This window comes from Aythya marila (assembly GCF_965140915.1).
Source record: "Aythya marila genome assembly, chromosome: 18".
NCBI classification, from domain to species: domain Eukaryota; kingdom Metazoa; phylum Chordata; class Aves; order Anseriformes; family Anatidae; genus Aythya; species Aythya marila.
The window spans coordinates 8,922,679-8,945,493 of NC_139059.1; the positions used below are offsets into that span (position 1 = coordinate 8,922,679).

Genomic DNA, 22,815 nt, shown 5'->3' on the forward strand with positions numbered 1-22,815 from the left:
TTCATATTTTAGGCATGGCACCCTTCTCCCAGATGAAGACTTCACTGAAAATATTCCACTGAGGTAAAACACTGGAGGCAGTAACTCAAACTACAGCATTGCCAGGAAAGAGTGGAGATGTCTTCCCCCACCATACTTACAGGAAGAGGAGCCTTGAAGGTCTAGTTTGAAAAAAAACATGTGAGTAAATACTTCTGAGCACTTACCAACTAGCTCCTGAGGATCTCTTTTCTCCAGTTCTGAGAATTCCTGAGAGAAAATGGGGAAGAAACAGATTTTAGTCAAGGTATTCTTCCAGTCTAAAAAGCTATAATGTCCATTTGTTTAGAAACTCTCATATTACTTCTGAGACAAAAGAACATATATTAAGAATGAAATGCACGTTATTAGATCATAGGGCAATGTTTGTACCATGGAAAGTCAAAGCCTAACAGGATGCTCCATTTCCTCTCAAAGCTAGAGTCTAAATTTAATGAAAGAATTAAGACTTTGTTTCTGTGAGTCCTGAACACTCAGCTCCTTTTGAATTCCACGAAAATTGCCGTGCTTGAAGCCTTTCCTCAAGATAGATCAAACCACAGATTCTTCATTTGTGGTGGCTGGCCTTTGGCACCAGCTGAGAGCCAGTGTTTTAGAGCATAGCTAAATAGCAAGCTTGACCCAGCCCCCCAAACTTCTTAATCCACAGGAATGCCTCCCAAAGGCAACTGACAGTCTAAACAGGGCCTGCAGGATCCATTCCCTGGGGTTACACAGGAACAGAGGAAACGCTCCCAGAGCCCACAGCCCTCTGCAGGCACCCAGGGCTCTGCGGCGTCCCCAGCTGCAGGGGCTTGCCAGTTACGTGTGAAGACAGAATTCGCCACTTTGGCTTTGGCTGATAAACCCTGTAAGAGCCAAAATGCTGAGGAGCGTGGTGGTGACGTGGAGCCTGCATTCCCAGTTTGGAAGAATGCTCCCACCTGGCTGCTACTTCCAGGAGCGATACAGATCTGCTCTTCCAGGAACTCTCGGGCAAACTGTGTTCGGAGATTTTCTCAACACAGCCAACCTCTCCTTAGTTACATGAATTACGGCAGATTCAATTGCAGGAGCACAGCAGATTGTTGGGGCAGTCTGCTAAGCAGGAGCGTTATGTAGGATGTTTTAAAATACACTTTCACCATGTTGAGACTAATGTTCAAATATTTTGGTACTTCTGCAACACCCCGAGGGAGCCCAAGCAATATCAAGTTCAACACAAATAAAGTACTCTGAAACAATATCAGCTGTATCCTAACATTGTCCTCTTCCCCCTGCCTCCCTCCCAAAGATTTTCTGTGACTCACTGGACTGTGCGTCCAAAATTCCTCAGTGCCTCCGAACACAGAAGCTATTCATTCAACCTGACACAGACAGAGTGCTGCCTCCTCGCTGCTTAGTAACCGCTCTCTAAATCCCCTCTTTGCCTCCATTCCCAATCAGGTGAGAGACGGACAAGGTGAGGAGAAAGGAGCAAGGTCACCAAGCCAAATCTGGGAACATGCTGCATCGAATTCATTGTGAAAAGCCAGCGATTGCCAGAGAAACCAGAGCCCTCGGGGTGCAGAAAAACAAATTCTTTGTGTGGCACTAGCCGCGATGTGGCATTTTTCATAGTCATTCATGAAAAAAAGCACTGTTTCTCCATAAGAACACTTGGATCACAAATAAAAAAGGCTGAAGCTATTTCAGAAAATCAAGTACATGAAGGAACACGCATCCTCCTGCGGGCCAGCTGGCGAGGCACCAGGCCCTTTGTGAGGCACAGGCCCTCGTGTAACAGCTCCGACCGCGTTCCACGTAGTGCATTAACACCTCTCCTCCCAGGGTCCTCAGAAATGACAAGCAGGAAAAAAAAAAATAAAATAGGAGCATGGCATTTCAAAGCAGGAAATCAAGCATATGCCAAGATAAGGAGCTCTCTTTGGTGAGTGCACCGGGCAGGAATTCAGGGAATCCAGGCCGTGCTCTCCACAGGCCTACCCAGACGCAGCATTAACGTGGCGAGCCTCAGCCACGTCGAGAGGGCAGTAACACGGTGAGCCTCAGTTTACCACCAGGGAAACGGAGACAATTCCGTGGTAGCTATCAGATTGTGAGGACAAACTCAGATTAGTGTGGAAATGTTGCATTCAGCTTGGAATTGTTCATAGATTTACAGATGTAGAGAAATGTCCAGGCAGCATACGGTTACTCACCGGGCAGCAAACACATCAGGTCAGAAGGCTGCTCTATCTCCTCCAGACGGAGAACTTGCTAGGTATTTACTTAAAAGTGTTTCTCACCTTGGTTTGAGACAATGAACAACTTGTTGGGGTGAAAGGAGGTGGCTGCTTTTGTTCCAACCTTACCTGAATCAAATTGCCTAGTCTTTTCTTTTCAAAGTTCTGTTTTAAATGGACAGAGAGAGAAGAGGGAGAAACAGACTACTGGAAAAGGGGCTCCTGAGCACCTCTTGATGCTTACCCAGCACTATGCTTATTATTCCAGTAACCCTCCCACCTTCTGCTGCCCAACCCTCCTCCCATCATCCAAGAGAAAAATCCCCAACGAGACCAAGTGCCAAGCATTACTTAAGCAGCCCGGTGGCACAGCCCAACTCAGGAGCTTCAGACCTGTACTAAGTGCCCTCAAGAAGGCCACCTTCTCATTTGGCCAGGGCATTTGCTGTACTTCTGAAGTTTTCTGAATCCCATTTTCAAGTCTCCTGTAGCTGTTCAGGACCAGCACCAAACATAAGCACACAGTCCTCAGGAGACATGCAGTAATATTCTGAGAGATGATTTGATGGCCAAAACCTCTCCTGATACGTACCTTATGTTAGACAAGCATCTCTTCTGAAGTGTCCAATGTGTTTAATCCTATGTTTTATGAATTTCTGGAATCATCAATAAGTTTCCTGTCACCAGAAGCAAGTTTTACTTCAACCTGTATCCTTTAATCCTAGAGCTACAGCACGAGTCCACCCCATTTGTAACGGGTGGAATAAAACCTGTCCTAAAGCCACTGCTGTGCATCTACCTGGCCTGATCGCCTACACCCATCTCACCACAGCCGCTCGAGCAAGTCTAGTCTCCACATCCTCCGGACATAACTAAGACACCAGAAACCCTAGAGCTACATCAAGCAAAAGAAAACAAGCTCACTAGTGTATAACCACACCTCGCTGCCCAAAGGATATGAATTTTGCTTACTGATGAGTTACCGCGTACCAACACCCACTGCTCCGTCGTTAACGAGCTGAAGACATCAACACAGCTTTTCATTAAGTCGGACTACTTTCAAGCCTCCCGAATGCCTTCCAAAAACAAAGGGATGACCGACTCCTCCTCCCGTGCTTGTTCATATTTGCTCAGTTTACTGTCCAACACTACGGCAAGGCAAGTATCAACAGCTTGGCTGAAGATGTACAGTTTGGCTGATGAGAGATTTAAGAGGTCTTAAGACGTCTGAGGTTCAAACCTCTGAGGATCTACTGAAGATCTAGAAATTAAGGACGGTCATACCTTTAGTCGAGTAATGCCCTACATTCCTCTAGGCTAATTTAAGTCTTGAGACAGATGCCGAACACACTGAATTGATTAGAACAGATAGCATTTGCAAACAAGCATTTTCTGCAGATCTAACCCAATATAAGGTTAAACGAGGTAGAAAATCAACAAGTGAGGTAACAAGGTACAATAAATACTTCTCAATTACTAGGTTTTAGCTGTGAAAGGGCATTTTATAAAGGCATTTTATACACAGACATGAAACTTCCGAAGGAACACCAAGGTATTTAAGTAATGGAAAATTTTGAATATAACTGGACTTAAAGTAGGGAAATCATCTAAATCCATTCAGGACAAGATGATCTTTTCATAGATTGCTTCATCAACACCCACAATCCTACGTACCTGTATCTTACATGAAGAGCTATTAGTATCTCACATGAAGAGCACAAAAAATCAAGCAGGTGAGTGGTTACAAGCAGAGGTTACAAGCACAATACATCAAACCTCTCCATCAGAGTACGTATATGAAAGCTCTTACAACCTTCAAGTATCTCAGAGCTTCAGGCATTACTTAATGGATCCATTTCCACTTGCATCCTGATCGGTAAAAAATAGCAAGGTTAAGACTTCCCTAGTGGCACCTTCCAATACTGCACAGCTTTCAAAAAGCCAACCTCTGAAAGGCTGCATGGGAGTATCTCTGAATTGACTTCTGCAACCAGGCTCTTGCTACTTGCAAAAAGTCACCCTGGACACATTAGAGAGAATTTTTAATATAACTAACATTTTGAAATAAAAAACTCATGGAAAAGTTCCTTTCTTATTCTTTTTCCCTAGCCATTTTATTCCATCTAGTGTTATATGATAGCCTCTAAGAATGGCCAGAATAAGTTTAAAAAAAAAAAAAAAAAAGAGTAGTACTGCACTTCACTCTTCACGTACTCAGCAAGTTGGCTTTCTGGCAGCTATTTATTTTGCAACCCGGATTTCACAAGATCATTTGTTTAAGGGCCTAAAGGCAGACAGCCTTGCTCCAACTGACTGACTGAAGTGAGTCAAGGGATGCTGTAGAAGTTCAGATCCAAGCTGAAAGAAGACTTAAGGACAGCAAGACAAGCAGAAGACAGACTGCCTTCCCCTACAGGACACTAACACAGGGCAGCCTCTGAAGAACATAAACAAGAACATTAACTGCTAAAGAGAAAAGCAAGGTATTAAAAAAAAAAAAAAAACAAACAAAAAAAAAAAAAAAACATTTAAAATCCATCTGGACCACCAAGTTAAGTCACAACTTCTGTGCTTCTAAGGGTGATTCAGTCCACTTCAGGTATCCCCTCACTGACAGCAGAAAGCAGATGTTCTATTGCTATTCCCACATACAATCAGGTCAAGCTTTTCCACTGCCACCTCTACTCCCAGACAAACACTGTCTTCAAGCCCTGGACAAGACGATGCTGCCTGTAAGAGCCTAGCTAATATGAACCCAGTTTGACAGTTAGGTTTTTACATATTATAATCAGTTCAGGAAGAAAAGCAAACTGAAAGTGTGTGCACATAAGGAGAGCAATGTGTTTTGATTTGAGATTTCACATCGGAAAGGTGAAACACAGACCATCATTTCAGTTGTAGTGTTTCCATTCAGTTACATAAAACCCAGCCTCTACTCAGGTTCCATGGAAAAGAAACAAGCAAACACAATCCTCAGCGTGGAACACAGATTAACGGAAGGAAACAAAAACAATATGAATCTGAGACTGATGAATTCACGTTTGGAAAGGTTTGCCCAGAACAGCTTTATTTAATGGAAAGAATGGACTGGCTTACAACAATGCCTGCTAAATCCTTCCTGAAACAAGATCCATAAATCCAGTACAAAGCTCACATTGGACATAACTGCTGGCATTCACTGCTGCCAAAGGGTACAAATCCAACCTGCAGTTTCTCATGGAAGCAGTTGCATATGAAGTCCACCTGCACTAACAAGCTACAAGAAGGAATGGTTGTGCAGGGAGGCAGAAAAGATGGAAAAACAGAAGCCGATTGTTTTAAGTTACAAGTTTAAAAAATAAAAATGGAGACACTGATGCCAGATTTACCACCACTCCATTGCTTTTCCCAGACCTGCAGCCAACTTAGCCCTACAGCTTCCTCCTTCCACTCACTTCCAGCTCATATTAAAAAAAAAAAAGGTGTAGTTAGGAAGCTTCCACAGTACACCTCAACATCATGTGCTCTTTTTTCAGAGGTGCTGTTGCATCGCAGAATTTCTTCTCTCCCCCAACTACTTCACCTGATTGCTTGCACAAAGACACAAATTTAACAATTTAGACTGACACCCACAGAACCTGTAGGCCAGTCACACTGATGGATAAATCTGGAGATGCTAATGCAGACGATTTTTGAGTGTAATCCTTCCACCAGTAGCCAGTGGACCTGCTGCTGCAGCAGTTGGTACATGGATTGTAAAATTGCTGTTAATGGATTTCTCTCATCTGAGCCACTGCCAGGAATTTTTTGTGTTTTTTCCCTTCCAATCTACAATTCAGACTATGTCCTGTACTCATAACATATCAACAACTTTATTTGGCTGAGAACGATGGAAAGAAACTAACTGCACAAATTCTTAGAATACTTGACAGTTGTCGAGGCTGACAGTGAAGATGTCCTTGTAAGAGCAAGCAGGTGAAATGTTCATAGGTGGGCAAGCAAGAGAGAGATCTCTGGATAACGTGTGGTGGTTTTTTGGTGGTGGTTTTTTTTTTTGGTTGGTTGTATTTTTTTAAGAGGGACTTTGGTTTTGTTTTAAAGGAACAGGCTAGCAGTTATGTTCTACAAGTATCAAAGGTGCCCATAGGTAGAGAACACCAGAAACTTCTCATTTAATATCAGAAGCGCATGACAAGAGCTTTCTACCTCTTGCTCACCAGACCTGCTCAATGTTGACATACTACAAGGCAGAGGACAAAGAGTAGATGCGACGTGTACTCAGTCCGGGGGAAGAGAAAGTAAGGGAACTGCAGTACAGTGCTTTTATTCTCCCCCCCCTTGTTTTTTTTTTTTTTTTTTTTTTTTTTTTTTTGTATTGTGAGATGGGAGAATCCCAAGAGAAAGCTTGAAATAAGCCCATTTCCTACAGCCATATCCTGTTTGCCAACTCTGATACATAGCTCCAGGCAAACTGCCCAGCACAGGATAAGAAATTTAACTAAGAAAAAGCTGCAGGCACCATGATCCAGATAGCAAGAGCAGCACAGCAGCTTAGAAATAAGCCACCTATGGGAATCAACTCGTGCATTCGTCTTCAGGAAAGCTTATGTATAGCCTGTACAAACCTATTTTGAGATATTATTGTCACGGGCAAAATGAGGGAAGGAAGAACAAGACAAGAAAGAGTCAACTCCTGAGACATTCCTGCTTAAATCCTTATCTAATCCTTACCAAAACAAAGAGCATGCGTAGCTGACACTGTCTCTTAGTTTTTAAGCTAAATTAAGTCTAAAGATACTCCCTCAGTTCATTTCAATTCTATTGGAAAAAAAAAAACAAAACAAAACAAAACACTGAAAAACACTAAGACCTGGCAAAACATTTCAGTGAGAAAATGTTTTGGAAGAGAGAAGCTTTCATACCATAAAAGCCTTTAAATAACTTCTTTGAAACTTGATTGCACTCACCTGACATATGCTAACTCAATATTTGACAAAGATAGGCAAGAAGTAATTTCCAGTCAAGGAATTGCGTGCCAAGACTCCCGTTCTCCAAGCGGAGGGACAATTAATAATGTCTGCATTGGTATGGAGCTTCGGCCCCACAGCCACATGCCTCAGTGTGCTGCCCCTTTTCTCTCCTCCACCTCACTCTAAATGCCTCCAGATCACCCCGTGCATACACTTTATTACAAGACCAGATAGTGCAGCCTCTCCACAGCACAAACACCGACCAGGACGCTCTACTGCAAGCATGCAAGGCAACCTACATGAAGATTGTGCAGCCCCCGAGAGCAGAACGCCAGCTAACAGCTGCTCTGAGAGCAGCCAGCATAGCTTCCAGCAGGCTCCACCAGAAGCCACCAAGGTCCAGAGAGAGGTTTCTTGATCTGCAGAGCCCATTAATTCTGCTTTCAAGTCACTTTTGCTTCCTACAGGGGAACAGGAATTCAGAGGTCAAGTACCAGCACCACATGACACGGTTTGAGGTGTCAAGCTACCCTGATTTATTAAAAAAAAAAATAACAAACAGATTGTTGCAATGCAAAACAAAGCTAAAGGTGAAGCTGGACTGTGAGAAGTCTTAAGCCACAACAGCAACAAGAAAAAGGCTCAAAAGAGCTGAGACAACTAACTTCTTGCACAAGCTTTCTGTCCAGGTACATACTACCAAAAATTCTTCTTCAGGGTTTGGAGAAGAGGCAGGGCGTAAAAACATCCTCCTTGGGATGAGCAGATCCCATGGAGCTTTAGCAGATTTCCAGCCTTCTGTACTGAGCACAGGGAGGCTGGAAGGAGCTATTTTCTGCTATTTGTTGGTGTTTGAGGCAATCCTCCATCTGTGCTGACTGTTCAGACTCTCGCTCCGACAAGCACCAACGTGCAGGCTCAGACCAGGCTATTTCAGTACAGCAGACAGAAATAATTGCAACACAACAGAACTGGACTTGAAGAACTCAGACCTTTATCAGGTGAAATATGCAACGGGAAGCAGCTCCAGAGAGGACTTTTCTTCAAGTTTAAAGGCAAACAGAAAAAAACCAAAAAACTGGCTCTTCCTTTGGAGAAAAGCAAGCCACACCTGTGTCAATAATCTGTGGTATTTAGTACTGCAGGGAGCGAGGAGTCTGCTGCAGCATGTATGCCTGGCGGGGAGGAAGGAACAAGCATGTCCATGGACATGTCTCATCTTCCAAACAGCTCGCGAGCTGGACTGAAGCCAGCAGCTCTGAAGGAGGTAAGGCAGCTCTGAAGACCAACGATGCTGTGATCTATCTCCCTCTCAGGCGGAGAGAGCTGGAGACACAGAAGTACACAAGGGAAAGGGACAAAAAAAGTCAAAGATGCTGAACTTTACTATGGTTCCTGCATGCAAAGCCATTTACCTGCCGCTGATACTACTCTCTGGCATCAACCAAGGTCAGCCACGTGGTTAAAAGCAGGAAGGAGGAGAGGTATCAGCTGTTTTAATGTTTGAACACTCATTTTAATGGCACAGAGGACAGCCTTAGAGGCTGAGTTAACTCTACTCCCCCTAAAGGCTTTCCACGTGTAATGCCGCCTGCTGAACTACCAAACTTTCTGGAAGACAGCGTGCCAAAACGAGGGAAAGTATGCCGAGCTGGAAGTGCAGAGAGCATTTTGCAGAAGTATATTAGGAGGAAAACCGAGCACAGAATGCAATGAGTAACTGCACAGCTTATCACTCGTAGCTTCAGGCTGTACTCACAGGCACAGAAATGAGAGGGAAACGAGCCACTGGAGATCTAACCTCAACTCCAGCCCTGAAATCTGCGTGGAGGCACCTAGCACAGCCATGCATAACCCAAGGGCATTTTTAAAGTACGGCTGTTCTTTTGCCAGTTCTGTCCGTCAGAGGCCAAAACACTAACCCAGAGAGCCTCAAAGTGCCAAGATTAGGGAGGGCAGGGGAACATAATGATTTTTTTAATTTTTTGATTCTGATGAGACATTAGGAGTGCCTTTCTACTGCACATTTAGAATGTGGTTATGTCCTACCAGACCTAGCCTCTGCAAGAAAAATAATATACAGCCCTTCCAGCCATTGAGAGTGCACAGTGTTATATATATATATATTTAGCAAAACAGTAGTTTTAATACTCACTCTTCAGTCAGGTGGCCTTAAATATATTCTAAGCAGAATTTTTAGGATTCCCTCTCAGCAGCTGAATGCATCAAGGGCTGGTATTTCCTAAGCAACTTTCATACTTTGCCACCACCAAAGTAAACAATTCCAATTCATTTTCTAAAGCTTACTAAGGCCAGCTCCATTTTTAGGCTTTGCAGTGGAATATCTAAATATAACAACAGCTCTCTATTGATATGACTTTTCACAAATACACTTTTTTTTTCCCTTCTTCTTCAGAGCAAAAGCAACACTTAAGAGAAAAGTAACTAAGTAGATTCAGACATCTTTTGAGAATGAATGTTGAATACAGAAAAACTAACACGCCTTGTCAAAATAAGAGTGACTTCTGGGACTACATTACTGAACAATCCCCCATTTACTGCTTCTTATCCCTTATCGCTTTTACTTGAAATCAAGATAATTTTGGTATTTAAACAAACAGGTTAATGGGCAGGCAAAATAAACATCACAATCAAAAGCCTCCACTTAAGTACTGGTGCACATCTACGCACCACAACACATGGAAATTATTTCACAGGCTGAGTGGATCAATAAGAGCTGAACAGCTCCGATGACTGTCAAAAAATGGTACTTAGACATGCTTGGAAACAAAGCATTCCTCTGAAACTTTAACGCCTTTCTGCTAGCTCCCCCTCTGGATGCCTCTCACTGTAACACCACAAAGATGCAGAGGGAGCCTTAAAACAAAACCAGAAAACTTAGCTACTTCTGCAAGCCACTGCTTTCAAGAACTGTTACCATGCGTCAGGCATTCACTTGCAAAGGGAGTGTCAATATTTATCAGCTTTCCTGTGCGGGGCTAGTCTGCAATCAAAGCTCAAGAGTTAATGATTCCCCCTGTGAAAACTCCAGTTGGCCAAGCCGAAGGGCTGGGCTCGATCAACGCCTGCAATCTGTTATTCATGCAGCCCTACAACATGAAGTACAGAATCCCTCAGGTGAGACTTGGAGCACAAGGTCAATATTTCATTTAAGGTTCATTTTCCTTCTTCCTGCAGGGCTGGTCCATTTAGTGAGCTCTGAAGGCTGGTATCTTGTTACTGCATCAAGGCTGTAACCATAGCCAGCTGCTGGCAGGGGCCCAAGCAACTTGCACACACTGCAGAGCCCTTTAACCCTCCTCGCTCCAAACCAACACTGCTACCAGAACACCGAATTTGGGGTATTTTCAGTGTCCTTTGTTTTGTACTCACGGTTCCATCATCTGAGGAAAGAACATAAAGTTGCCATTCAGGCTATGGGATTTCATCTTAACATCACTCCTCTGCCAGCAGCTGCTGTTGACCATTTCTTTTCCCTTCTAAGCAATAAAGCTTTATTTCTGAAATCCCTTTAAGACTTTGCTTTTGCTTTGTTTGCCATTTGTGACTGCTTATTTAATACTAAAAGCAGGGACCGTTGAAGTGATGTTGGTTACTAACAAACATGTTCTGCTTCAGAGCCTGAACACATCCTCTCAGAGTCAAATTGGAAGATCAATTAGTTTTACCTAGATTAGAATCTCCCATTTTCCAAGGGAGCACCTCAAACAGTCACAGGATGTAAGAAATTTGACTTTTCTATTTAAAGAGGACAATTCTCTTTCATTGTTGTTGTTTGTTGGTGTTTTTTTTGGGGGGGGGGTTGTTATAAGGATACAGTGGTCAAGACTGTCTCACAGGTGCTCAGTAACACAGAATCCTCTGGGCTAGTTCTGGAAGAACACTCTCAGATGACTGACGAAGCTTAAATATTCTTCTATGCTTCTTTCCCCCAAACAGGTTCATAGTAAATCTCCACTTGACTCTTTGAGGATAGACAGAACACATCAGTTAGACATCAGCATTTTAACTTGAAAAGCTTATAGTGACTTGCTGCTAAGCAGGAAAAAAAAAAAAAGATCATGAGAACTGCAGTCCCATCCAGCCCTTTATACTGCCGTTATCGCTAGTGAGGAACAAAGGCTGTGAGGACAGACGGATGTGCTTTCCCGATCAACAAGGGCATGCTACCTGGAATCAAGATTAAAAAACATAAGATAATTTTAAATACCATAGGGTGGAGTAGAAAAATATCTCCCCCTTGGAGCTATGAGAAAGGCCACAAATTCCACTATCCCCCCCACCACTTTACCATTTTAATTGTCACTGCCAGTTTTCACAGCATTCCCTTTTTAGTAGCCTCAGCCTATATCCACAACTGGCACCAGCTGAAGTTTCTGGAGGTTTTGTGTTTGTTACTATCCAACTGCAGCATGAGGCCGAACCACGGGATGCACCAGCAATGAGGGAACTCCTCCTCCATACGCAGTGTCCTGGTGAATTATTCAAATGAGAATCTCAAAATAGTTCATTCACCACACATCCAGTGAAGCAAATGCTAGAAGCAAATCTGAATATATTCCCAGGGCTTGAAAAGACTGTAATTAACTGGTCATTTGCAGTGGGTTTGTCTCAGTCATGCATTTTAAAGGACTACACACAGGTTCAGACCCCGGAAACACCCTGGCCATATACACGATGCCCACACCAACTTAGACATGTCTTTGACATCTTGCAATGAGATTGATGGAGGAAGAAGAGTTTACAGCCCTCAGCTGGGACAAAAAGAAATATTACCCCAAAGTAAAATTTTAAATTAATCACGTGTCTAACTTTAGAGCAACTATGACTCTTACTCTCTAGTTTTCAGATACCACAATCTCAAAGCAATGAGGAAGGAACCAGGAGAACACTGCCACTTGGTGGAAAAGGAGGATAGGAAACATCTACTACTGCTGCGAGTAAAGCTGCTTTTATAGTAATGTTCCATCCTCCCCCATCCCAAGTGAATTTCTTAACAGCACGGCTAGTGCAACTCCATCACTGCCCCACACGATGCTTTCCAACAACACGCCTGCTCCGTTACCAGCACAGCGCTGGGCTGCCTTGCAGCATACTGCATAGAGAAGGAGGCTACTGCCTTTTTCACTTAAAGACAACAATTAAAGATGACATAAAAGTCTGAAACTGCTGATGTTCAGATTTGCCTCCCTGGTATTCTTCTCAAATCCTCACTTTCCATGCCACGCTAACATGGAAGGAATTGTGTTTTACTTTACATCTGTGAAGGCCAAAAGCTACAATCAATTTTAGCTAGTTTTGTAAGGGAGGTAACACCAGCTTGACAGCTGGTAACTTTATACTGAAGCTGAAAAAGTGGTCCACTTATGATCTAAATAACCATTTTTCTCTACCACTTCAGCTCACCTGCATCATTTGTTGTTAACCACTAAGAATGCTGTTACCTGAACTGCCTGTTTCTACTCAGGCATGTCTGTGCTGAATAAGAACATTCCAAATTCGAGAAGCTGAGAGGAAAGATGCCCATTCTACTTACTGTCATTTTTACGATCTGTTCAGCCTTTTCTTCTGACATTTTTACAATACATAAAAATCTTGACACGTTTCTCTTTGAACAAAAAAGAACAATTCATATACAATCACTTCAGTTCTTGAGGAGTTCTTATTTCAGAATGCATTCAAGATACCAAATTCTTTTAAGGTAGTTTCTTGCTTCCCCACTGAAGCTGGGGCACTGCTCTGTAGCCACATGGAGCTCCTCTTCAGAAGGGAAAAATGCATCTGTATGGTAGCATGTAGAACTCACTGAAATCAAGAAGCTTTTTAAATAAGCTAACGTGAAGCATCAACAACATATTAAAGCAGAAGCCACACAACTCAGCTGGAAGATTTCCATCTTTACTCAGACAAGAACTACCCTAGTCTGATTTTCATCTTTCTCTAGCTGCCAAACTTTTTCTACATTGTCCTGAAGTCATAGAGTCCTTCTAGAGGAGGCAGAAATGCACACACTTCCAGCAGGGCCCTCCTAACATTCATTAGGATGACATACACCACAAATCTCATTTGAGAGAAACCCATCTATTTGTCTTTCAAGAGGTGTAAGCAAATAGTACTTACTTGAATCTAGCATTTTTTTTTTTAAACAGAAGCATTTTGCTAGCATGTTTAACCAGGCATAATGTAAAAATTTAAGAGCAGAAGAGGGATAAAAATGAAATGGCTTTCCTCTCTTCCAAGACCCACCCCACAACACAAAACAAACCATAATTTAGTTTCATTGCAGCAAGGAAAGTAGACAATACATTCCATTTCCAAGTGCCTCCTACTTCTGTCCAAGGGCACCACAAGGTATTTCACACGTGTATGCAAGAGACCTCACCAAGTGCAGTACAGCAGCCAAGCTTCAGCTCTGCTTGTCGCTGTAAACCCATACAAGTGTTGCAGAAACTGGAAGAGGGTGCTGCTACAAATCTCATTTAAGCAGGATAGCTAAACACATCCATTTGCCTTCTCATGGTTCCATGAAAGCCCTAAGCTAATTCACATGCTCTGCAGTTTCAGCTTGCTATATGGCCCTCTGGATTCCTAAGTAGAGCTCAGAGATTGTCTGCATCTTCAGGAAGCTACTGGATAAAATAAAGGCCTTTTCAACTGTCATTCATTCTGTATCCCACACGACTGCTTATATTACGCTGGGGACTGATCTGATAGAGAAAATTATGCACACTTCTCCGTCAATTTTCAGGTGGATTTGGTACATTGTCTTTCTCCGTGTTTTTTGCCTGATGCATTCTTACATGCTGCTAAACACATTGTTCAGCAGAAACAGGATGTAACCTCACAATAAAGATTATTTCAACTATTTATGATAATGATCTGGGGATCTTACCACATTTACCACTTTGCTCAAAAGAAAAAAAAAAGAAAAAAAGTCTTTAGAAAACAGTTTTGTTTAGAAGGACAGAGAGAAGGAGACACCTGAGTCGATTTTGACATGACCTCTAGGAGCATAAGATCACTTAAGTTGCTCTAACCAAATGAAGTCTTTCAGCTGATGCTGGTCAGACATAAGAGAATTCTGTAGTGAATGCTACGTCTCCTGGATCACTGCAAAATATAAAAGATGCTGTCAGAAAACCCACCTTAGATTTAATTCACAAGAAGACTAAGTTCATGAACACAGATCTTGATCGTTATTCAGTCCGTAGCCTAACTGGCTAACTACCTTTGGCATTAGCCAGAACTAAAGTCAGAAATCACATTACAGCTACAAAAAGGAACATATGAAACTAGCTACAGAAGACCAGAAATGAACACCAAAGCCATGCTGTTAAGACTTATTCCTCTTGTACTGAACCTTCCCTCCCCCACCGTACCACACTTCCAAATACCTTTAGGTCACCAGCCTCAGGTTTTTCAGTCTCTGAATCGTCATCTTCCTACAAGACAAGAATTTACAGGATTAAGCTTAAAGAGCAGGCTTGGCAAGTAACTGCACTTACAGCAAAGGGCTTGTGTTTGGCAGCCCAGCAGTAGTCCAAGACCCTTTGAATGGAAGTTAGTTTTGCCCCACCCACTCAGGACCAGCAAACAAGCCCTACAGTCACAAAAAGAAGTGGAGTTGCATGGTTTTTTTTTGTTTTGCTTCCCTTTTAAGGCAAAAGCATCACTCAGTAGAAGACGCCCTCTGCAAAACTCATGCAGCTCCCGAGTGTGCAGAGCTAGACCATAAGCAGCAACAAAACTGCAGAAAAAAAGCATTCATCATCTGATAATTCTTCTTCCAGTTGGTGGGCAGGGGCTTTGCACTTGCTCCTGTGTAGCAGTACTCGCAGAAAGCAGCGTTTGCAAGGCCTATTTTACTCTCCCAAGCACACACCAGCAACACAAACAGGACACACGGCGTGCCTGCCACACAACCAAGCGTGCAGGCTTGGTGAGGGGCTGCCCTAGCACCAAGTTCAAAGTCCCAGCGATGCCAGGTGACACCGCATCTTTCCTTACTTGTGTGGTGCTCTCACGGCCTCACTTGCAGGTGACATGAACCTCCACAGAAGGGAACTAGCTTCAGTTTTCTAACTAACTTTAGTTTTAGGTAACAGTCCACATTCAGTTTTCATTTCTACCCAGGAACAAAGAAAAAAGGGCAAGTTTTTCCCGAGAGCTTAAATTACTGAACTCAGCCTTAAGAAAAATTTTGTACCACGTGAAAAGTAACCTACAGCTTTGATCCAAAACTGGTAGGTAAACCTACTGCTCCACTGCCCCACGAGCTACTTGATTGGGGATCCTAGAGTCAGGTATGCTCCTCAACACACATACATAGTCTGGGTTCAAAACAAGTTTGAGGAGCAGAAAAGAAAAAGCTTTTCTTGCTCTCACAACTCAGCAGAATGGGTTTTCCTCCAAACTCCACCACTCAGTTTCAACTTTGGCCCCAAAACAAGAACTTGGTGTTTCAGCTTCCAAAAGAAAAACAAAAAAAAGAAGTGAGGTGATTACATGCAACTGAAAGGAAGGGCTTACAATGAAGTGCCCACCTCTGGGTATTAGCACACAAACAGGCTCTGGCAAAACAAGCTATAGAATGATCACACAATAATGTCAGTAAGTTTTAATTGCCTGAATTAACATGCATATCCCATGGAAGTGACACACCAAACCTCTTCACTTCAGCTACTTTCCAGTGTACCTTTCCTAAAACATGAACGTGTGCCCATAATTCAGTCTTAACAGGCAAAGTTTAATAACAGTAAGTGTATAGCTAAAGGAACAACCACAGTACCAGATTACTTGGTACTTGATCAGATGTTTTCCTCCCACCCATGCTCCCACTCATAGTAAAAAGATCAGCAATTTTCAATGAAAGAACAATAGATTGAATCATTCATGATATAGACACTTAACGGAAACAGCTCCCAAAACTTTCTAACCTATTAGAGGACATCTCTGAAACAACAGCAATGACAACAAAAAATCTTTATTGAAACTGCCCTTGAAAAAAAGAACTTTTCAGTCACAGTTAGTGTAGACAATACAAGCACAGAGCTGTTTGGATAAGAACCCAGGTCAGCCTGAAAACAATTGGCACCGCTTTCCAAAAACAGCTCATAACCTAGAAGTACCAGCACTAGGATCTATTAAGGAAGCTCACAATTCTGGTCCAAGAATATAAAAAAAATGCATGTTGCTGGCCTGCAATGAGACTAGAGAGAACACACCCTTTGTAACCTGCCAACTGCTGTACAGTAACTGAAAATAAGTGCAAGATCTGCTGGCTAAACACCGGAGTGCCTAAACCAATTATTGGTATTTGTACGGCACCTGGAACCTCCCAGATGTTAGATGACTGCAACTTACATTGAAAATTGTGTGTGCAGTAAAAGCTACCCCATTTACAAAAGTAGCTGTCAACAAACACCTGGATCACAACTACCACCTTCTATAGAAGAAGGATCTTATTGAAAGAGTCCCCAAGCCTTGGATATAAACAGGAGAATGACTAAAGTGATAGTAAAGCTTCATTACTTGGCTTAGCCAGACAGTGACCCTGAATGCTCTTGCTTGCACCTCTTCCAGTTAGCAACAGAACCAAAAAAAAAAAAAAAATAATAATAATAAAAAAAAAATAGACAAGTTTCTTGTCTGCTACTTGGGGAAGCAAATAGCAGGAGCAGTGAATGTCTTGTATGAGAATGAATGCGGATAAAATAGATTTCATTAAGAAAAAGTTGTAATACCACTATTTCCTTCCTGTACTAAGTAGCCAAAAAACTTGAGCAGGGCCAGCACATCAACATGGAGGTAAGCAAAAGGTTGATGAGAAAGAAGAGAACCTCCCCACACTTTCCCAAGCCTTACTGCTTTGCTCCTCCAGACACGGAAACGTTTATCCTTTTGTGTGTTATAGCCGCACTCCGAGGCAGCGAGCTACGTGCCCTGCCTGACCATGCACCAAGTACCTCGGTATTCAGGTGGAGTTATACACATGCCATGCACCTGTGACAAACAAAAGCCACTCAAGCCTAGACAAAACGCCTCTACATCAAGTTAACCAGATGTAGGAAATTGAGTTAGACACGAAAGAATAATTTAAGACACTGCAGAACTTTGCTCTTTTGGGTTATCCAGCTGCCCATGCACCAGCGCGTTTCTCTGGCAGCATTTCCAGGTGTGCTAACTCTGCGGAAGGAAAAGCTGCGTGTCCCCTGCCAGCCTTCCACGGAGGAGTCAGAGAGCATCGACGGGTTAGTAACGAGCACGAGACCCGCACCCAAAGATGCTGGGCGCTGAGGAGAAGGCACTGCCTTGGGGGCAGAGTGGAAAGAAACGCTGGGAAGGTGCTGGAGGCCGCAGGGGGGGCCCGTGGGCGGCGTGGGGCCGGGGGAGCGCTGAGGGGCCGGGGGGTACTTACTGACTGCCTGCTGGCCTCCTCGTCCTCCTCCTCGTAGCCCTCCTCATCGCCGTCCAGCCGCGTGAAGTCGTCCTCGCCGTACCCAACGGACACGAGCCCGCCTTTTTCTCCTGAGAGGGGGGCGGAAAGCGAGGAGAAAAGGCAAAATAAAGAAAAAAAAAAACCAACAAAAAACAACCCGTGAGGAAAGCGAGACAGCAACGAGGGACGCCCACACACCCCCACACCCTCCCGGGGCCCACCCTCAGCCCCTCAGCCCCCCGCCCGCCCTCACCCGCGGCCCCCTCGCCGCCCGCCGGCCCGGCCTCGCTGTCGGACTCCGGGTCCGAGTCCTCGGCGTACACGGCCAGCGAGGACAGGACGCTGCGCTTCGCCGCCGCCATCTTCCGCCCGGCCCCGCCGCCGCTTCCGGCGCGCGCCTCTGACGTCAGGGAGGGCGGGGGGGGGGGGGCGGCGGGGTCGCCATAGCAACGGCGCCCCCCCTCCGCGCGCGGCCGGAAGCGAAAATCAAGCGGGGAGCGAGGACGCCCGAAAGCCCTCAGCCAGGCCGCGGGGGGAGGCTGGGGGGTGACGAGGAGGAGCGGGGGTGCGCTGGGGAGGGGTTGGGGTTTTTTTGTGTTTTTTGTTTTTTTTTTTTGGGGGGTGGGATTTGTTTTTTTAATAGGGGGGCGCTGGCCCTTTAAGAGCGGCTTGTGACGTCATCGCGCGGCGCCGCGGGCAGCGCCTGGCGGACCCGGAGCGGGTGGGGGGGGGGCTCTGAGGGGGTTCCTGGGGGGGGGGGGGGGGCGCTTTGAGAGGCGCCTTGGAGCCCCCTCAGCCGGGGGGGGGGGGCGCGGTTGTCCCGTCAGGAGCGAGCCCCAGAGCCCTGAGGGTGCGGGGCAGCCGCCTTAGGGGGTGTGGGGGGGGGCAAAATAATAATTAAAAAAAGGGGAAAGGGGCTGGGGGCTCGCCTGAGGGGCAGCGGGGCGCTCACTGCCGCTTCGTGCCGCCCGCAGCCCCACCCCCCCGCCATGAGCAGCAGCAGCGCGGTCGCCCCCGGGCCGGAGGGCAGGGCCCGGCGGGCGCTGAGGAAGGTGTTCGGCTTCCAGGCCTTCAGGACGGCCCTGCAGGAGAGCGCGACCATGGCGGTGCTGAGAGGTGAGCGGGGGTCCCGGCCCCCCGGGGTCAGTCCTGCGGCTGAGCTGCAGGGGAAGGTCGCCGAGCTGGGCTGTGCGCTGCCTGCCCGCCTCGTTGTGTGTTTGGTAAGAACGTGGTTGCAACAAACACGATACGGGGAACGCTCAGCTGGTGGTGCTGGGATCAGCACCACAGGCGTCTGCCAGCTGGCTGTGGTCGGATGGGGTTGAAGCTGTTTGCACTCACACACTTGCAGGGTAAAGCTTACTGTGGTGGTGTTAGGCACAGGTGGTACCAGCAGAAGACCTGGTTCTCTGGTAAGGTTTATATCCGTGAGTTATGTGGGTGTTACCAGAACCACGCATTTTTCCAGGTGTTAATGCATCCACCAGCACACCGCTGTGGGTTCGGCAGGCAGCTCACACACACACACAGGCTGCTTACCGTCCATTCTCCTCGTAGGTCTCATAATGCAGACCAGAACAGCACCAAACCCAGCGTGCAGGACACAGTCACGGTTTTCATTCATCTCCAGCAGCTGTGTTGTTGATAACGGACTGCCCAAAAGCAGTGTTCTGTGAGCAGGGTGGCTCTGCCTCTCAATGCTGTGTGCGTTGGCATCTTCCTGATGTGAAGTGGGTGCGTGAAGTGGGTGCTCCTTAGCATAGCAATAGTTACTAAATAATACTGCCTACGTGGTTGGGATTTGCTTCTTGGGATAAGCTTTCACAGGGTGTGATACAGATCTGCCCTGGGACTGGTGGTTTCGTAACTGGAAGGCTGTGGGGGGAATGAAAGCAGCTCATGTAGAAGAGAATTAGCATGACCATGGACCAGTTGTTTAACTCCTCTTTATCTTGGTTTCTGTGTAACTTCTGGTATTTAGGTAAGGCTGTTTCATATCGTTTAAAAAGTGATCAGAGATTATTTGAAGGAAACCACTGCCGGCATACAAAGTATTGTGATGCTTTTAGAACCTAAAATGAAGTGTCTTTTGTTGGTATGCCACAAGGTACACGCACAGATACACTTTTTCTCGAAGATTAGAGGCCTTCGTGCCCACCCCTCCAGGCAGAGCCCTGGGAACTCGCCACCACTCAGTAGCCTTGAGCTTTGTTCTGTTGTCTTTGCAGGCGAGAAGGATGTCTTTGTATGCATGCCCACAGGGGCAGGGAAATCCTTGTGCTACCAGCTTCCTGCAGTTCTGGCAGTGGGCATCACCATTGTCATTTCACCTCTGATTGCACTGATTCAGGTAACTGTCTCCTGTCAGCTGTGGAACGCAGTCAGCGAAGGGGGTTGGGAGACTCTGGAGGCACAGCTGCCTCTTGCCTTTCTGTCCCCAAAACTGCTGTTAGTCTGCCTCTGGATTCTTGTCTTCATGTCTTGGTGTGTTTTCCTTAGCCTGGTGACAGGTGAAGAGGCTGCAACTTAGCGTGCCTCTGGTCTGATGTTATGCAGCTCTGTTAAAGAAGGTTTTTCTTCTTTGATAATAGCCTGGTGTTTTTTATAACTGATCCTTTCTATATTCTCCAGTTGTCTTTTACCTCCCATGTGCTGTACAAAAGCAGCAGAGTACCTCAAATGTAGTGAACTGAGTCTTTATCCACAAAAGAACTCCATTTTACCTATAAAATAATAACTCTGGGAATTATGAAGTTGCCTTTGTAGGCATAAATTGCTCTCCATCAAACTGCCTTTTTGTTGTGGTCTTTGTGTCATGGGTAGAAGCTGTTGTAGTAGAGCTCCTCCTTAAACACTTTCATCTGTGTGACCTTTTGCTTATATATTTTGTCTTTTGTACTGTTTTCATCACCTCACACTTCCCTATAATAGCAGCTGTAGCGTTAACGTTGCATGATACCTGTTGGTGTAGGCTGCCGTTTTGTTTTTCTGCTGTTGTGTTTTTTGCTTTTTTTTTTTTTTTTTTTTTTTTGTTGTTCTTTGTTTTTTTTTTTTGTTCAACTCCTCTGCAGTCTCAATATACATCAAGAATTAAAACCAGGCTTGGTGATGCATCTCCAAAAGGTGTTGCAAATAGTGAACTCTTTCCAAATGAGATAATTTCTAATTAAGCTCCAGCACAGGAAATATTCTATCAGTGAAATAGAGGTTAAACGCATTACCAGAGGTAAGATTTGCAGGTGAAGCAGAACTTGTCAGAGCAACAGGTAGATGAAGATGGGCTAAGTGAGTCTTAGGGAACAGAGCTGGAGTGAGCCTCCAGAGGTTTTCTGATTCAGCCCTGAGATGGGGAAGCTATGCCTGAAAAGATCGTGATATATTTCATTCTAACCCACCTTCAAGAGCTTAGTCTCTGTAGTTTATAGGGAAGGCTGAGAGTTGACTGTGAGCAGAAGCAGTGCCTATTAAATCAGTCACTGAAGCACTTATTGAGTGAAATGATGAGACATCCGTCTTTCAGGACTGTTCATACCTTCTGAAATGTTATGTGCTAGTCAACTGCAAGCGAACAGCTCAGTGTAGGTAGGTGGGTTGTGTGTCCACTGTTTGTCTGGATGTATCTGAATGTGATGCTGTGTTTTCTTCTTGGTTTTCAAGGCATGATTCTTGTTCACGCTCAGTTCTATTGCAGAGGTGATTTGCCATATCTCATACCTCAGCTGTGTTTGGAAAGTTGTTTGGTTATTTTGGAATGAAGTGTGCTCTGTTTTTGTACCGTGGCATTACTCATTTTCCATCTGTGACAACTTGCTAGTGTAAGTCCTGAGACACGCTGGTGGCTTGTTTCAGCTCAGTGTGGCTATCATCAGGTATTTAGCACAGATCCGTGCTGATGTGCCCTAGCAGCAAAATGATTATCTTAAAGTGAATGGAAGCCAAAAGAAAAGGAGTTGGATGTTAGGGCTGAACAGATGCACTCACCATTGAAATAAATAGGGGTGAAGTTCTAAACAGCTGGACTCTAGGTGAATGTTGTCCTGAGACTTCAACCGGGAGGTGGAAGCTGGGGCCTTGTGGATCTCTCTAGGAGACATTTGTAGTGCTGGTGGCTTTCTTTAATGCCATTTGTTTCTCATTTAATTTTCATTTTGTATTTACCTTAGGACCAAGTGGATCACCTGCTGGCTCTGAAGATCAAAGCCTGCTCTTTCAACTCCAAGCTTTCAGCCCAGGAGAAGAAGGCCATCCTGGCTGACCTAGCGAGTGAGAAGCCCCAAGTAAAGCTCCTGTACATCACCCCGGAGATGGCAGCGTCCTCTTCCTTCCAGCCTACGCTGAACTCCCTGCTGTCTCGAAATCTCCTGTCCTACCTGGTAATCGATGAAGCGCATTGTGTCTCCCAGTGGGGCCACGATTTCCGACCTGACTACCTGCGGCTGGGCACCTTGCGCACTCGCATACCCAATACGCCGTGTGTTGCCTTGACTGCCACTGCCACCAAGCAGGTCCAGGAGGACATCGTGATGGCACTGAAGCTAAAGCAGCCGCTTGCCACCTTTAAGACTCCGTGCTTCAGATCTAACTTGTTCTACGACGTGCAGTTCAAAGAGCTCTTGACTGATCCGTATGCCAACTTGAAGGATTTCTGTCTGAAGGCACTGGAAGTGAAGAATACAACTGGGGTAGGTTTTTCAGTGGGGGAAGAAGGCTAAACTGAATAAAATCTTCCGTAATGGTCACCGATCTTCCGGTGGTTGGTATGGCCCTGACAGGGCTGTGGTGGCAAAGGAGGAGGTCCCTGAAGGAAAGCGCTCAATAGTTTTTCAGTTCCTCTAAAATAATTAGAATATCGAGTTGCATTTCTTTCAAACAGAGGTGTTGTCCGAAAAGAGCTGGTCTAAAAGAAAATATATTAGGAATATGCAAATAGCATTTCTGTCTTGGCTTGTCGTGTCCCTGACGATAAGTGTGTGTTTGATTGGGTTCTGCTCTTTCACTGTGGTGAGGGTGAAATATAGCAAGGGTGAGCAGCAGCACTTAGTGTCATATTGAATTGCTTGCGGTAACACTAATATCCAGGGTAACTCCAGCAACTCAATCACCCTCTGCACCTCAATTTGTCTGTAATGTGAAGAGAGACTTCTTGCCTGGTGTTCACTGGGAA

General features: G+C 45.0%; 2 protein-coding genes and 1 long non-coding RNA gene across 7 annotated transcripts in view; 1 reads left to right on the forward strand and 2 right to left on the reverse strand.

The window, feature by feature from the left end:
- The window catches only part of SAP30BP (SAP30 binding protein), a 31,880-nt gene extending 13,820 nt beyond the window's left edge, over nucleotides 1-18,060 (reverse strand). The window contains exons 1-4 of one of the 2 annotated variants that reach the window (XM_082774797.1): nucleotides 17,905-18,060; nucleotides 17,631-17,740; nucleotides 14,608-14,655; nucleotides 207-249 (exon numbers count right to left, since the gene is read on the reverse strand). In XM_082774797.1, coding sequence (XP_082630923.1) covers nucleotides 207-249; nucleotides 14,608-14,655; nucleotides 17,631-17,740; nucleotides 17,905-18,013 — 310 coding nt within the window. In that variant the 5' untranslated portion in view covers nucleotides 18,014-18,060. The remainder of the gene's footprint in view (nucleotides 1-206; nucleotides 250-14,607; nucleotides 14,656-17,630; nucleotides 17,741-17,904) is intronic. The other variant, XM_082774798.1, reaches the window with a different exon arrangement.
- LOC309885151 lies at nucleotides 11,016-14,141 on the reverse strand. Its single transcript, XR_014318733.1, has 2 exons — nucleotides 12,658-14,141; nucleotides 11,016-11,383 (listed from the first exon to the last, which is right to left on the reverse strand). It is a non-coding gene; the product is annotated as an uncharacterized lncRNA (long non-coding RNA).
- A 511-nt stretch (nucleotides 18,061-18,571) lies between the features above and the next one.
- Nucleotides 18,572-22,815, forward strand: part of RECQL5 (RecQ like helicase 5) — a 38,066-nt gene continuing 33,822 nt past the window's right edge. Inside the window, exons 1-3 of one of the 4 annotated variants that reach the window (XM_082774952.1) lie at nucleotides 18,572-18,767; nucleotides 19,880-20,001; nucleotides 21,815-22,333. In XM_082774952.1, coding sequence (XP_082631078.1) covers nucleotides 18,641-18,767; nucleotides 19,880-20,001; nucleotides 21,815-22,333 — 768 coding nt within the window. In that variant the 5' untranslated portion in view covers nucleotides 18,572-18,640. Of the gene's footprint in view, nucleotides 18,872-19,495; nucleotides 19,633-19,879; nucleotides 20,002-21,814; nucleotides 22,334-22,815 lie in introns of those variants that run through there. The other 3 variants (XM_082774954.1, XM_082774953.1, XM_082774955.1) reach the window with 3 other exon arrangements.